Here is a 16,848-nt window from a genome sequence, read left to right as displayed (position 1 = left end):
ACACTGCTTTGTGGCCTCTAGCTCTCGATTAAAAAAAAAGGTGTGTCAGCAAACGGCATTTGAGGATTGGTGAGGCCTTCTGCTGCACAAGTCTGGTATACATACCTTCGTAGAGCAGTAGAAGTACTTCACCTCTCCAGTCTGATGGAAGAAATGAATGGAGGAACCATCACCAAGGTAACGTGATTTTGGCTGGCCACAAGTAAGACAGTTCCTTGTCCTCTTTTTCAGAGGTTGCTGCTACTTCTCCCCAACTCCTTCACCATTTGTTCAATCTCAGCCTTATTTAGAGGGTCTCCTAGGGCTTACTGGTGGGTGGGTTCACTGGAGCAGGTGGGAGGGTTACCACTGGAACGCTTACATTTTCATTGCCTTCTGTGAGATGATGCCACAGCAGTTGGGTCTCCAGGAGTTTCTCTAGACTGGTGTTCAGGGATGGATTTGTGTGTTTGTCATCTTAGCCTGGTGCTTCATGTAGCATGAGATCTGCTGTTTTGTGATAGGGTGTAAGAGGCTATTGGGATCCCTTCAGGCAGCCTGTACAAGGCATCCACCCACCCAGGTGGATACAGAGTATGCTTTCTACCCATGGTGCTTTGCCAGAAGGCCATCAGTAGCATCCCTTGCAGTCTGTGTCCACCAAGAATGGGCCTGGACAAAGAGTAGACCACCTGCCTTGATGGAAACTGCGAGCAGCTCATGGAGAGGCAGTAAAGGGCAGTGACGATGTCCTTACAACATCTAAAGTAAAGGAAAAGAGAGAAAACGGCAAATACTTTTCACTGCGATCTCTATGAAATATATACAGTATCCATACAAATAAGGAATAATTAAGGGATGAAGAAGTGAGCTGAATTACCTACAGCTTGGATCATTGTTTGTGAGCCAAGAGACGTCACACCAAAGATATCGGGGAGCATAGGATAATTCATTTGGGTTACAATCAGTGATTACATAGTTGCATTTTTTTGTTTGAGTGAAGATGTTTAAGTATAACAGTCGAGCTTACTCGAGCAAGGTGTTCCTCCCTTGCTTCCTAAGGTGGGTCATCAATGAATCTCTCACTGAGAACAGACAGCTCTGATGAGTAATGCTCTCCCTTCCCTGCAACAGGAACCTTCTCAGACTTGTGCTTGTCCCAGTCCAGCATTACAGGGCAGCAGCTGGGCTCCATATTACAATAACAATTACAGTTTCATTTAGCTGATGCTTTTATCCAAAGTGACATACATCTGAGAGCTGATACAACACAAGCAAGGATCTAAGCAGGAGAGAACAACACGAGTAAGTATCATGAAGCCAAGTTTGAGTCTGATAGGATGTAGGTGCTAACAGGCAGTGCACAGAGGCAGTGCATAGAAGCAGTTTCTTTTTTTTCCCCCAGTCCAAGTGCAAAGGTTTTCACGAAAGACCTGGGTCTTTAGTCTTTTCTTATAGATTGAGAGGGACTCTGCCAATTAATCAGGGTTTAGTAACTCATTCCACCACTGCGGAACTGCAGCAGAGAAGAGTCTGGCTAGCGACATAGGACCCTGTTGTGGTAGTACCAGGCGCCTTTAATTGGCAGAACATAGTAAGCGGGAGGGAGCGTAGACCTGAATGAGGGCATTCTTGTATGTGGGAGCTGTTTTAGTTGCTGTTTTTTAAGTGAGTTTAAAATTTTTGAATCAAATTCAAAAGCAGGTTTTGAATTTGATACAGGCAGCAACAGGGAGCCAGTGGAGGAATATGAACAGCGGGGTGACGTGTGCTCTTTTGGGCTGGTTAAAGACCAGACGTGCTGCTGCATTCTAGATCATCTGCAGAGGTTTGAACATACATGCAGGGTGGCCTGCCAGTAAAAAGTTGTAGTAGTTAATGCGTGATATTACGAGAGCCTGTACCAGGAGTTGTGCTGCATAGACGGGTAGGGTCTGATCTTCCTAATGTTGTATTGGGGAAAATTGACACGACCGAGCAATTGAGGCCACATGAACCTAAAAGTTTAGTTGGTCGTCAATCATGACACCCAAGTTTTGGGCAGACTTTGTGGGCATGAGTTGGGTTGATTCGAGCTAGATACTGATCTGTTGTTGTAAAGAGGGACTGGCTGGGATGACAAGGAGCTCAGTCTTAAGAGAGGTTAAGTTGAAGGTGGCATTCTTTCATTCATGCCGATATATCGGCAAGGCATGATGAGATCTGAATCGAGACTGTGCAGTCTTCCAGCGAGAACAACCGGAAGAGCTGTAAATCATCAGCATAGCAATCGTATGAGAAACCATGGGAGCAGATGATTGCACCAAGTGAGGTGGTGTATATTGAGAGGAGAAAGGAACCGAGCACTGACCCTTGAGGAACCCCTGTGGATAAGCCTTGCTGTTTGGACACTTCTCTCCTCCATGATACTCTGAAATGTATCTCCCTGAGAGGTAGGGCATAAACCAATAGAGGGCAGTTCCTGAGATACCAAGCTCAGTTAACCATGTCAGAGGCAGCTGACAGACCTAGCAGCAATAGAGCTGAGGACTGACCAGCTGCTTTAGTTGAACGCAGTGATTCCATTACTGACAGTGTGCAAAGTGCTACCTCAGTAGAGTGCCGCCACTTAAAGCCAGACTGATTGGGGTTGTACACGTTATTCTCAGAAGGAATTCAGAGACTTGGTTAAAGATTGTGCGCTCAAGTATTTTTGATGGGAAAGGGCAAGAGTAAAACCAGTCTGTAGTTTTCAACTTGGGGCTGGGTTGAGTGTAGGTTTTTTTAGCAGCGGGATGACCCGAGCTTGCTTAAATGCAGTGGGGAACACACCAGTTGTAAGTGAGGAATTGATGATGTGTGTGGTCTGCGGCGTTTAGTGTGGGGGAAATGGTTTGTAGAAGGTTGGGTGGTATCAGGTCCAGTGGATAGGTACTGGGTCGAGAGTCCAGCAGAAGTTTGGAGACTTCCTCCTTGGTCAGAGGGGAGAATGAGGAGAGCGCAGCCTTATTAGCTGGCAGCTGCACACTGAGATGGTCAGGCTCAGAGGACTGGTTATTGATGGTAGAGACCTTTCAAGTGGAAAAAAAGGCAAACATGTCTTTAGTGAGCAGAGTGGAGAGTGGACAAGGAGGCGGATTGAGGCGTGATTTAAAAGCAGAGAACATTTTCAGAGTGTCTGTGGTGCCACAGATCTTGTTCTGATAGTAAGTGGTCTTAGCAGTTTTTTTTTAAAATGTATTTCTGATTTTTCCCTTTTTCTCCCAATTTAGTAGCCAGTCGATCCCTATTCTAGTTCAAACAGCCACCCTCATACTGTATGCGTTTGCCAACTGCATCTCTTCCACTGGCAGTCTCGAAGGGGACACCTCGCCACTTCCGCGACAAGGCGAATCCAGGCCGAACCACTGCTTTTCCAACACACACAGAGACACATTCATGTGATGAACACAAGCCGACTCGGCCCCCGCTCCCGAAGACAGCGTTGCCAGTTATTGCTGCCTCATCGAATCCGGCCATAGTCGGATCTGACAAGACCAAGGCGCGAACCCCGGTCCCCAGTGGGCAACTGCATCGACACAAAGCCGATACTTAGACCGTTACACTACCGCAGACCCTCGTCTTAGCAGTTCTTAAACAGGAGGTGAATGATGCTAGCAGACTATGATAGTCACTGAGGTAGGGGGCTGTCTGGATTTACGCCATTTTCTCTCTGCCGCTGTGAGTTCCACCCTTTACTTTCTGATGACTTCAATGAGCTATGGACTAGAGGGGGTGTTGCGAGCAGGTTTGGATGTTAGAGGGCAGAGTTGGTTAGGAGAGGAGGCTAGTGAGGAACAGTGTTTGTCTGTAGCCTCATTGAGAGGAAGTGAAGAGAAGTCATTATGAGGAGGCATGGTAACCAAGAACTCATTGGAAAGTTGAACCGGTGTGAGGGACTGGATATTGCGGCGGAAGAAGGCCAATTGTGGAGGAACATGAGGATGTTCCAGTAAGGTGATGAATAAAGAAATGGTCAGACAGGTGGGTGGGGGGGGCAGTCACATTTGCTGTGGAGCAGTTCCGAGTCAAAATCAGATCGAGTATTGCCTGCTTTGTTTGTGGGAGGGGTGGAGACCTGTTTGAGGTCAAATGAGGACAGAAGTGACAAGAAGTCAGCTGCCTGGGTTTTGTCAGTATGGATTTCCATGTCTCCCATGACAACCAGTGGTGTGTCATCATCACGAGTGCCGGAAAGTAACATGTCTACTTTGACTACAAACTTCCCCAGTTGACGCCCTGTTGGGCGGTACATGACAACCGCAAACAACTTAATAGGAGCAGTAACCCTGATTGCATGGTATTCAAAGGAGGAGTTGTTGCTTAGCAGAGAAAGCTAACTGAATTTCCAGTCTTTAGAAATGAGGACTCCCGTACCGCCTCCGCACCCAACAGAATGGGGTGTGTGTGAGTCAACAGAGGGCGGCTGGTGTGGCAGTGTTTTCTGGACAGATCGAGGTTTCGGTCAGGGCTAGCACCTGAATGTCTGCCATTAGCAAGTGGTTGGATAAATTCTGTTTTGTTTACAGCTAATTGGCAATTCCATAGCCCAAGAGTAAAGGAGGAGCAAGTAGTCTTTTCTGAGTGAAATGGAGGTTCTCAGGGTTGCATCATCTGCGACGCATGCAATTTTTCTTTTTTTTTTTGAAAGCCTTTGACGACGGGGATGTCTTTTGTAGCACATGGTGAGTGAGGCAGGCTGTGTGGCTAGATAGTAGAAAAAGACTAACCAATTGATGCCCTTGCTTGGTGAACAGGTAGACTCACAGGTCTTTACCCAGTGAAGGCTGACACAACAAGGGCTGATATGCTACAGCACAACTTGTGTGTTTAAGTACCAGGAAGCATCACGGCCGAACTCGCCCCTTTCAGATTTTATCAGCAAGGTGACAATAGAGGGTGTGACCGGCGTCAGCTGCCACACGGTTATGTCCTGCAGAAATGTAATGACGGGACAGCCCATCGTACATGGGCTCCAGGGATTTGTCAAATTCAAACTGCAGCATTACTCAGGACAAGATCATTCAGTTTTCATTCATAAGGGCATGACATAGGGCTTGATGCAAGCACCACCTTCCAGGCCACCTTGCAGGTATGGTTAGCCCTTAAGGCCTGCCCAAAAGTGCCTTGGAGGAGCAGATCGAGTGTGCTCTCCTGCCTATGGTACTCCTGAATGAGGCAGTCAACCAGGTAGTAGGCTGTGACTGTTTGCCCATGCCAGCCATCCACCTCACCATACCCACCAAATGGAGCAGGAGTATTATTGCTCTCACTGCCCCTGTGATGTTACGTTGACCACGAAGTCTACTGTCTCCATCCAGCACATTCTTTTTTCTAGTTTATTTCTGATTTTTTCCCTTTTTTCTCCCAATTTAGTGGCCAATCGATCCCTAGTTTTAGTTCAAACTCCAGCCTCGTAATACGTGCGTTCGCCAATCGCATCTCTCCGGCCGGCAGTCTCGAAGGAGACGCTTCGCCACTTTTGTGACAAGGCGACTCCAGGCTGAACCACTGCTTTTTCCGACACACCCAGAGACGCATTCATGTGACGAACACAAGCCGACTCCGCCCCCCTCCCGAAGACAGCGTTGGCAATTATTGCTGCTTCATCGAGTCATCCAGCACATTCTTAGCAGTGGACAGCTAAGCCGGGTGTGCATGCTCATACTCAAGGTGGAGAACTTAATTTAACTTATTGGTGATATTATTGGGAGACTTTGCTGTTTGCCGCAACTCATCCATCAAGGTCTTACATATGGCCTTCTTGTGCGTCAGAAAAGCTGGCAAAATGTTGCGGAACCGACTTGGCAGCATGTCCATCCATGGGGGTTTGCCTGCAAACCGTTACTTTTTTACAGACTTTACAGCAGAGCCAAGAGACCAGTATGTAGTATTGGCCGCTTGTACCAATAATGACATGGGGTCATCCAACTCCTGATCAGACAATGTGGAGATTTGGACAGCTGTACAGACATGGCAGGGAGTGGTTGTTCAGTAATCTTTCCATAATAGTGTGCTCTCGTTTCCAAATGGAGACTGGATAAAGCTGAAAGTATTTTGGTGATGGAAGCTCATAGACAGCACCAATAAGTTCGGGCTGAGGTGGGTAATGCCACAAGGAGATCATATTCGTTGGATGTCTCGTGGCCCAGCCACAAGTCCCCAGGCTCCCATCTGTTTTCATCCAGATTCTCTGCTGGTGAGAGCAGTTCCATCGGCTCACATCCTGCTCATAACTGAGGAGTGGTGGAACAGCAGGCTTTTTCTTCAAGTGAACTGAGGGGATACCCAGCAGAGGCTGTGTGTGTGTGTGTGTGGAGGGGGGGGCTGAGGGACGAACAAAGGCTGTAGACTGCAGAGGTCACTGGGAGGAGGGCTGCAGGATGACATGGGTGACATTGTACATAGATGAGCATTATCCACATTTAAAGAGCCGATACAAATGAGATATGTTAAATCGGTTTTAAATTTCACTAAGTAAAGAAAAATGGTTACATTAAGTTATTACATTGACAGAAAATGGTTTCCTGCACAGGTCTCAAAGGTGGTGTGGTCTTGCCTTGTAGATAACCCCAAAGCAAGCAACTTGGGAGGTGCTAGCAAAGGGGCCCTCTGGAGTGAGGGGAACTGGTGAAAATCAATAACACTGATCAGAAACGGGCGTGTCCTTAAAGGAGAGTAAAGTTGGCATGTGTACATGTGCATATACCAACCTGGCCATGGAGATGCAGGGGCGCTATATTCATCCGGACAGTCTGGTTTTAAGACTTGCTTTTGGTTTACGTCTCCCTAACACAGAAAAATGTCTTTCTAATCCCTTGTAGTATTGTCTCTTAGTCAAGTCAGTTTTATTTGTATAGTCCAATATCACAAATTACAAATTTGCCTCAGTGGGCTTTACAGCAACACAACAATCCTGTCCTTAGACCCTCACATCAGATAAGGAACAACTCCTAAAACCCCCCCCAAAAAAACGTTTAACCAGGAGAAAAAATAGGAAGACCTCCAGGAGAGCAACAGAGGGATCTCTCTCCCAAGACAGACAATGTGCAATGAATATTGTGTTTACACAATTTACAAAATACAACACTGAAAGAGGATAACAGAATTATAATGGAATTATAAAATATATGAAGAATATGATGAGAAGGATGCCAAGCAGTGTCTAGACACAACCGGAACAGCCCAGGACCTGAGCCACGCGACTGGCATCACTATGTAGACAATAAAAAAAAACACACACATTAGTCACACATCTGAGTGGGAGAAAGTTATAGCATTGAAACAGGATAAAAAAATTATATGGATTTATAAGCTATAAAAAGAAAATGTGATGACGGGGTATACTAAGCAGTGTCCAGGTGGTGACCACCACCACCTTGGAGACCTGGGAGGAGGACAGATTGCACGTGCACACAAGGGAGACTCACATCACACCATTCACACACAAGAAGAAAAAGGAGAAGACCATTCAGAGAGAGAGAAAGAACAGAGAAAGAGAGAGAAGAGAAGAGTTTGCATACGCTATAATCTCATCGGCAGAACAGTGCTTGGTAAATTCATTGAGACAGAAACTGACCCATCATGCAGTACAGGTTGTTAAACACTCAATTTAAAAGCAAATAATTGTAGGCTAAGGCAAAAAGATGACTTTTACGTTTGGATTTAAAGGACTCAACAGACTCTGATTGTCTAATGGCAGCAGGCAGGTTATTCCACGAGAACAGGGCCTGATAGGAAAAGGCCCTGCCGCCAGCAGACATCTTCTTAAATTTGAGTACACACAGGAGCCCTGTATATTGAGAGTGAAGAGCTCGAGATGGAATGTGCAGTTTCAGGAGATCAGACAGGTATGATGGGGCAAGCCCATTTAGTGTTAATATGTAATAATGTAAATGCGTGCTAACACATGCTAAAACGGACTCTGTAAAAGATTAGGGGTGTGGTATGTTAATGGATCTATACTGCATGAGTAATTTATAGCTACATGTACCAAATGGAATGTATCATCCTCGTCCCAATTATTAATACATATTTGTACTTTTGCTTTAATTCCACATCTTGGAGATGTACTTCTTTTACTCAGTAGATTTATATACCAAACTCGTAAAGTACAGCAATAAACATGCTAAACAGGTACTCTTTACTTAACATCAATGATGAGCTATAAATGCATTCATTGTTAGTAGAACAATTGGAACACAGGCATGAATGTGGCCTAACCATCAAATGACAAATCAGTGTAGAACAGGTAATCCCAATTCATGTCGGAATCATCCCTAGTATAGAGTAGGAATGAGACCGTTGACTTGTGTTACTCCAACAACTTCTGAATCTGAGTGCACAGTGCAGAAACAATGTAACATCCCAAGCATTTACCATCTTATATAACATTGAATGAAAATGTAAAGATGTCTTATGGAAATTAATACAGTTTGATAGAGGGCTGAAGTGTTATGCATTTGTGTGTGTGTAGTCTTCGAACCCAGAGGCTATATTGTCTGAGGACGATGTCCTCTGGGACAACGATCAATATTTCCGGGGTTTCCGGTGTAACTGCTTGCTGCTTGCTTCTGTTTCCTATGAGGACTTCCTCTTCTGTGTACCTGTTACTGTTTACAGTTGGATTAGCAACTTGAGACATGAGGTTGGGGTTGAGAGACATCTATGACCAGATTGTTTCCCAAGTAGTCGACACAAGCTGAACATTCCCCCCTACAATGCACAAACATCAGTAACTTATGTAGGTGTTTTAGGTCCAGACAACATTTCGGCCAATGTGTTCCACCTCTTTCACTCGCCACACGAACTATTACCAACATGCAACCAAAGCATGTTACTGTAGAAATCGCCACCTACTCAAATGTGATTGGTCAATACTACTCGCATTAAAACGGAAATGGTAACCAGAACGCTTCTGATCCCAAAAGCTTGCCCTGTGCCTACAGATATACTATATATATATGTGTGTGTGTGTGTGTGTGTGTGTGTGTGTGTGTGTGTGTGTGTGTGTGTGTGTGTGTGTGTGTGTGTGTGTGTGTGTGTGTGTGTGTGTGTATTATCCGAACTGCTTATCCTGCTCTCAGGGTCATGGGGATGCTGGAGCCCATCCCAGCAGTCATTGGGCGGCAGGCAGGGAGACACCCTGGACAGGCTGCCAGGCCATCACAGGGAGATACATATATATATAAAGGTGTGTGTGTGTGTGTGTGTGTGTGTGTGTGTGTGTGTGTGTGTGTGTGTGTGTGTGTGTGTGTGTGTGTGTGTGTGTGTGTGTGTTAGAGCTGTCAATCTTCCTATATAATCATATTCAAATTTTTAATATTCGAATATATTCGAATTTTTTGAAGCTCTAATTTAGCCTATTACAGGCTTATGTCAATGTCTACAGTATCAGAATGTGGTTATTAAGTACATTCTGTCCACTATAGGGCATTCCGACCACTCAAAACGTCTAGAAAGATGAATGAACTCTCAGAAAGTCCAGGTTTGAATAAAAGCTATTTATCAACTTTCTGAAGGCTAAGAAACACTCCTACTCCCCCAGATATTTAGGAGACCTCGAGAGGTGTCCTAAGTGGTTAGGAGTTGCCAGTAGGAGAATGAGACTGAGGAGACAAATGTTCCATCACCTATTAAAATACCTTATGTTTTGGTTAATTCGTGTACAATACAGTTCGTTCTCACATTTTGGTTAATTTGTGTACACGACATACAGTTCCTATTTAGGAGAAAGCTAGTGTTGTTGAATGATTATTGTGCGTCTTTACGCACTGGTAATTTCTTCTGGTGGGCTATAGTTATATGAAAGTAATTGGGTTTTATCTATGTTGATCTTGTATCCTGATAATTGACCATATTGTTCAAAGGATTGTATCAATTTAGGTCAGGAGTATGTTGGTTGTCCTAGATGGATCAAAATGTCATCCGCATAACAGGCCAATTTATGCTCTGTCCCTTCAATGGTAATTCCCCAGATATTTTCATTTTGTCTGATGTATTGAGCTAATGGTTCCAAATATAATGCGAAGAGTAGTGGTGACCATGTGCAACCCTGTTTCGAGCCCCTCTAGGGTAAAATTATTTAATAAATATCCATTAATTCTAATCCTAGCAGTGGGGTTGTCATATAGTGCCTGTATAGTTTTAATAATTGTCATGTAGACCAAATCAACCCTGTTTCGAGCCCCTCTAGGGTAAAATTATTTAATAAATATCCATTAATTCTAATCCTAGCAGTGGGGTTGTCATATAGTGCCTGTATAGTTTTAATAATTGTCATGTAGACCAAATCAGTGTCGAACTCTGTAAAGAAAATTCCAGTGAACCGAGTCAAACGCCTTTGACTACACTTATCACTATTGCTTTAATTTAATTTTTTTTCCTATGTGATCCATAATGTGTAGTGTTCTTCGTATATGTCTTGTGTTTGGCGTTGTATAGAACCTGTCTGATCATTATGTATCAGTGTGGGTAGGAACTCTTGTAATCATTTGGCCATGATGGAGATAAACAATCGATAATCTATATTAAGAACTGATATTGGTCTAAATGACCCACATTCCGTTTTGTCCTTCTTTCGGTATAGCTGAGATTATTACCTTCTCCCAGTTGGGTGGCATTTGTGCCTTTTTTAAAGCCCAGTTCAGCATGGAGAGTATAACGGGAGATTTAGATCCACTTTCATAATGTCTGTTTCAAAAACATTAGATTTTTTTCTGATTTCTTGTGTAGCCAAACTATTAATTTCATTCCTAGTTTTTCTAATTTCCTCTGATGTATCCTGTGCCAAACTCACTTTGTTTTTGTTTTTTTCTAGTTCCTTCAGCTTGTTTTGTAATTCCTCGAATGTTTTATTCCTTATTTTTTTCTTATATGAATATATTGCTAAGATTTTCCCTCTTAAGACAGCCTTCAGAGTATCCCATAGAATGGGAGGTGAAACCTATCCATTGAATTCTGAATAAAGATTAATTTCTTTTTTAATTTGTTCCTTAAAATAGGGATCGCTGAGTAGACTTGAATTTAATTTCCATGTAGTATTCTTTGGTCGCAGGTCAGAATTTGTCTTTTTTTAAACAAGTGTTGTATTTAGCTCACCAGGGTTTAATTTAGGTGGCACACAAGTATTACAAAGCAGATGTAATAAAAATGGTAAAATGTGGCAGGAATATTGAGATAGTTCAGTAGGAACTGGAGCTCTAGATTTAACATTGTTGTTTTGAGCTGTATAAAGAACTTGATTGAACATTTATCCCCCAAAGTCAACATCTAAACTCTTCTCATGCTCTCACTCACTTGTTCAGTCACAGGTGAATCTCCACCCAGCCTCTCTAAAGAGCTAACCAACTCGCTCGCGGGTGTCGGTGACGTCAGCTTCGATGCAGACTCTCAGTTCCCACTGGACGAGTTAAAGATCGACCCCCTCACCCTGGACGGACTTCACATGCTCAATGACCCTGACATAGTGCTCGCTGACCCTGCCACAGAAGACACCTTCAGAATGGACAGGCTGTAATGTGTAAATCCCAGCCATGGCTGAGAAAACCTGTAAGTAAAAATAGAAAAGAAAAGACACTTATGAATGGAGGGAGAGGAGGGGTGGGTTGAAACCTCTCCCCAGTTGCATGGCTGACCTCTGATCTCGCCCTCGACTCCCTCAAGTCCACTGAGATGATGCACCACCAGAAGATGACAGGAGAAAAAAAGAGACCTGGCCTCGCTGTTGGTGTGAATGGGATTGGTTGCTCAGCGCTTTTGCTCGCCTGCTGTGTTCAGTGTAATGTTTCATGCCACATATATTCCAACAACATGCATTTGACTTTCTTTCCCTCATTTCCATATCCACATTTAAAGTTTCCTTTTTTATATTTGCCAGTAGCAGGATGCTGCTACTCCAGTGGGCTAAATTGTCCCCATTATGAAGGCTGTGATTCAAGAAAAAAATAAATCGCACAGCTGAGTTCCTTCTAACCGGCAGTCAAAGGAATTGGTTTTCCTATCGTGCTGTAACAGCTCTCACTCAAAGCTTTATTTTTAACAACCAAATGTTTATATTTTCATCACGCACTGTATGTTTTTGTTGCATTAATTTATACATATGTTTTATTTATTTATTTATTTGGTTAAAGATTTTATATTCCATTTCATAATTTAAGTTGGATGCCAAAATGCTCTGCTGTAGTCATAGTGTGTAAATTACACTGATGTAATTTGTGTCTATTTATTAACTACTGGCATATTTATATATTTATTACACTACTTGGTTAATGAAGGAGTGCAAAACCTCCCCATAGTTGCTCTTAGGTGTTCGATGTGCCATTCAGATGACAGCAAAAATGGTCTGATAAAACGGATGGATATCAGCTTATAGCAGCAGTCCAGAAGATACTAAGTTTGATTTTTTTTTTTTCGTCACTTCAATTCACTTTGTCGAAAAATTTGGTTAGGTACATTTATTTAGTTGGCTTATTGGACAAACCCAGCTTGGATAATTAAGTGAGCAAAATATCCAGATTCTCTTTCTGGCAGGTAAATGCCTTTATAATCCATACTGATCTTCTTTTCAGGGAAGATGGGCGTTTTTAAACCAGAGAACACTAAAATGAAGATGTCACTGTGAAATCACCTGATTTTGCCTTACAAGAGTATTCTACTGTTCTGCTTTAGTGTCCTAATGTGACAGTGTATATTCCTGACTTCTCATAACATTTTCTTGTATTTGAAAGGAACTTAACTCTTGGTCAGTAATTGTTTGTGGTTATGTAGAGTAAGGTTTGACAAATCAATGTACTGTATTTTGTACCGGTACAGTTTCTAGACAATTTTTTGACGTTTTTTAAGGGGGGAGAAATAACTGCAAATGTTAAGTTCACGTATTTGAAAAGGAGAGCGCAAATATGGGGAGGCTTTCCGCTCCTTGACAGGGAAGCTCTAACATGGACGCATTTGGAAAGAATTCCTTGACCTTAGCCTCAGGCGCTGGGTATGAAAAAGAAAACAAGAAAACCAAGTTTGGGTACTGTACTTAGTTTGGTATTGATATTGTGGGATTTCTTTTTTTCAAAGGGACTGAAAAAATATCAAAAAGGACTCAGAAGGTTCATCTCCTATACTCTGGATATTTGTATTGAGGAAATTCTGCCACCATTAAATTTGATCTATTTTAGGAAGCAGATGTAAAAAATATTTCAAAATGAAAAAAAAAGTTATTAAACATGAAATTGGCTTTCATTAAACAATGGAGGGTATCAGGGAATAGTACTGTTTTAATATCTGGTGAGAAATGCCTATCAGTACCCAGCCCTGCTTATCACTTATTCATGAACTACAAACTTTTTCTGACTATATGCTATAAGTTGCTGCCCTTTCAGTTCTACAGTGTAAACCGTCAGAATTGGCTGTTTCACTGTCAGGGATGTAGTAGATTCTTAAACTGTTTACATCACCTTTTTAAAAGCGATTAGCGTTTACAAACCTCTTATCTGAAAGAAATGAACGTCGTTGAACCCATCCAGCACCACATACACAAATCAGTCCCTTAATATAAATTAGTGTGCAAAAGTTTTGCCAAAATGTTGCTTCAGAGAAATCCCGACTAGCCACATACAAACTTACAGGACTCCTGGTCACTGAGTTTTGGTACATAATAATCTGCCTTTGCCTTTTTGTCAGTGTTTCCCTGGGAAGCTTTCCCAGATCTCTGGGATCACTTTTGGTAATATTTTGTGTTAATGTACAGAAAAGACAGTACTGCTCATTTTACTTACCGAAACCCTCTAGTGAGAAATTCCCTCCATCCCAATCAAAGGAATCACATTTGACTTATTATGAACCTCAGAAGTTCTGCAAGTTTACGTGTTTGTCTACTGTACATGTCCATCAAATGTTTTGTTTGCCTTCAATAGATTTGTGATTCCTATGCAAATGAGACCATAAAGTTTCTGAAAGTTAAAGATTCTAATATATAAATATATAATATATTCAAACGTTTTTATTCTAAAATAGTGTTTGGTTTGAGCCAAACAGGCGATGCCATTCTTTGGTGCACCTTTCTGCACCAACCAACATTCTGGTTTTCTTTCCTGTTCACGTCTTTTGTTTGGTTGAAGAATAACCTTGCAGGTTTACCTTGTACATAATGCTGTAGCTGAAACAAAGTGCATGACTTAACTGGCAACCCAAACCTTTGAACGAAGGCCTTCTTACAGCTACACTGGTCGGGTTTGTGTAAGATACTGCTAGCCGTCACCAAGTCCAAAGGGATGCATGTGCGGGTTTCCTCCTGTGCAACATTTAACTGAGTTTCATGTTACGTGACGCTGTTACCTCCATATCCATAATGCTATTTCATGTTTGATAAAAGAATGTATTTTGCGTGGCGATATTCTAGTGTAGGCCTGTTTGCGCCAAACATCCTGACCTTTTGAACTTTGGGAACCCCCCACACACACACACGCACACACACACTTTTGAGAGAACATAGATGATTCTCTTTAGCTTTGATTTGGAGGTTGGCATGTGACCGTATCTTCTACAGCTTACAGTCGACTGCATGCGGAGGCAGTTTCTGATCCCTGGACATGTATAGGACTTTTATCTCGCTATGCTCAAGTGGAGTGTATTCGAAGTAATCACTTATCATTTCTTTTCTTTCTTTTTTTTACCTGTTTATGTCACTTATTAGATTGGTTCACTTGTAATTTTTGTTTACATTGTATTTATTTAAAAAATTGTGCAATGTTTAGTCTGCTAGTTGCTTCGCACTTTATTTGTGAATTCCCATTTTTGGAACACTGCTCTGCCTGATGGTAATGCTGACTGTTTAACACCAGATGTATACCCTGGAGATATTTCCATGTCAAAGGGAAAAGAAAAAAAAACGTATTCTCCATTTTCCTTAACAAACTTTTTTTTTTTGTCTTTTATCTGAAAAAATTTGGAGGATGCAGAACTAGAAAGGGCTTATTCCAGTGCAACTTGCTCCCTCTTGATATTGGAAAAGAATAGCACCCAAAATGTTTTTATTTTGTTATTTTCCCATGATGGAAAAAGAATTGAAATTGAGCTCAGACTCCTGTGGTTGTGATGTGTAGCAGTGAAACAACACGAGCTCTGTAAAAAGTTAGGACTACAAAGTCAACATGTGCTGGTTTTGAAGGAAGCAGTGAGCGTTCAACTTAACCTTCACTATATATAATGGACTGCCATTACCAGAGTATTGTATAGTACCAGGACCAGCACTGATTAGATGAGACCCGATCCTTAGGGTTATCACACTCAAATGGAAGCCTGACATCTGTCCAGGAAAAACAAAAGGGACAGGTCACCTCACAATATAGATATATTCTGTAGGTCCTCAGACTGCAGGGGTGACTCATGTCATTCAACACAGTTCTTATGAGAGGGCGTCCGGGTGGCGTAGCGGTCTATTCCATTGCCTACCAACACAGGGATCAGCGGTTCAAATCCCCGTGTTACCTCTAGTTTGGTTGGGCGTCCCTATAGACACAATTGGCTATGTCTGCGGGTGGGAAGCCGGATGTGGGTATGTGTCCTGGTCGTTGCACTAGGGCCTCCTCTGGTCGGTCAAGGCACCTGTTTGGGGGGGGAATAGCGTGATCCTCCCACGCGCTACATCCCCCTGGCAAAACTCCTCACTATCCGGTGAAAAGAAGCGGCTGGCGACTCCACATGTATTGGAGGAGGCATATGGTAGTCTGCAGCCCTTCCCGGATCTGCAGAGGGGGTGGAGCAGCGACCAGGACGACTCGGAAGAGTGGGATAATTGGTCAAGTGCAATTGGGGAGAAAAGGGGGGGGGCACAGTTCTTATGGGTGCATGTCAAAAGGGATACAGTTAGACTAGTGGGTCTTCACACGTCTGTGTTTACAACGTGTAGACAAGTGTCATCAAAATTGGTACTTTGAAAACACAACCCATAAAATGTTAAAAATTAAATGTTCTTTCAAGAGTGGAAAAAAATGACTTGACCCTGAAGAAAATTGAAAAACACTGCCGAGTCTTTACTTAATGCTGCTTGCTCTGCAAGGGCTTCACATCTTAATATAATGTCCCTTTAATAACAGATTGTCAGTTATTCTAAACAATCCATCTGAACTATGTAAGAGGCCCTGGGAAAAACACTAAGTTAAATTTTAAGCTTATAGTGAGAATAGCATATCACTGTTGTCCTGTAAGTCCTAGTAAAAGACCTGTAGTGTGAATTTGTTGCTGTGGGAATCTTACTTATGTGAACAGTTTGTTTTTCAGATCAAAGGAAATGTCATTGAAACCGAATGTGGAAGACCGATTTCTTTCTGTACATAGTCTTGATCACAGAATATACTGATTAAAAATGTCCAATGTCATTTTACATATGGTGTGTTGAATGTGGACATGCATGATGTAATAATCCTGTTGTACATTGTCTTTGTTTATTGTTTCTATTTTGTAAGCTGTATTTCCATATGCGTTTTTAAAAGATTATTTTGGATATGTGCATGCCTGTGACTGGGGATTCATTTCGTTATGTGATAATTTTGGGATCAGAGATTCGATTGACACCAACAGACGTTAAATGTAACAGAAACAAATCTGATGACCAAATAGTATCAGTTTTCTGCAAGTTAATATCTAGTCAATACTAATAGGTGGGTAAATAGTCAACAAGTTGACTATTTTCACCTGCATTGGATGTTTTAATTGTAAAGGTTTTATTATTACAAATATGCCGCAACTATAAATGAATAGCTGTGCAAAACTAGAATAGCCCAGGGGTCAGGACATGATTACTAAAAAGTCTATCAAGAAGCACAACTATAAACCAAATACCATATTTATTCATAGGTG

General features: G+C 42.3%; 1 protein-coding gene across 1 annotated transcript in view; it reads left to right on the top strand.

Moving 5' to 3' along the window:
* The window catches only part of crtc1b (CREB regulated transcription coactivator 1b), a 32,733-nt gene extending 20,898 nt beyond the window's left edge, over positions 1-11,835 (top strand). The window contains exon 14 of the mRNA XM_056277440.1: positions 11,304-11,835. Coding sequence (XP_056133415.1) covers positions 11,304-11,515 — 212 coding nt within the window. The 3' untranslated portion in view covers positions 11,516-11,835. The remainder of the gene's footprint in view (positions 1-11,303) is intronic.
* Positions 11,836-16,848: the final 5,013 nt, after the last annotated feature.

The sequence above is a fragment of the Lampris incognitus genome, chromosome 3, assembly GCF_029633865.1.
Source record: "Lampris incognitus isolate fLamInc1 chromosome 3, fLamInc1.hap2, whole genome shotgun sequence".
Lineage (NCBI taxonomy): Eukaryota > Metazoa > Chordata > Actinopteri > Lampriformes > Lampridae > Lampris > Lampris incognitus.
The sequence above is the reverse complement of the archived record's forward strand: the minus strand, read 5'-3'. Positions and strand labels throughout refer to the sequence as shown.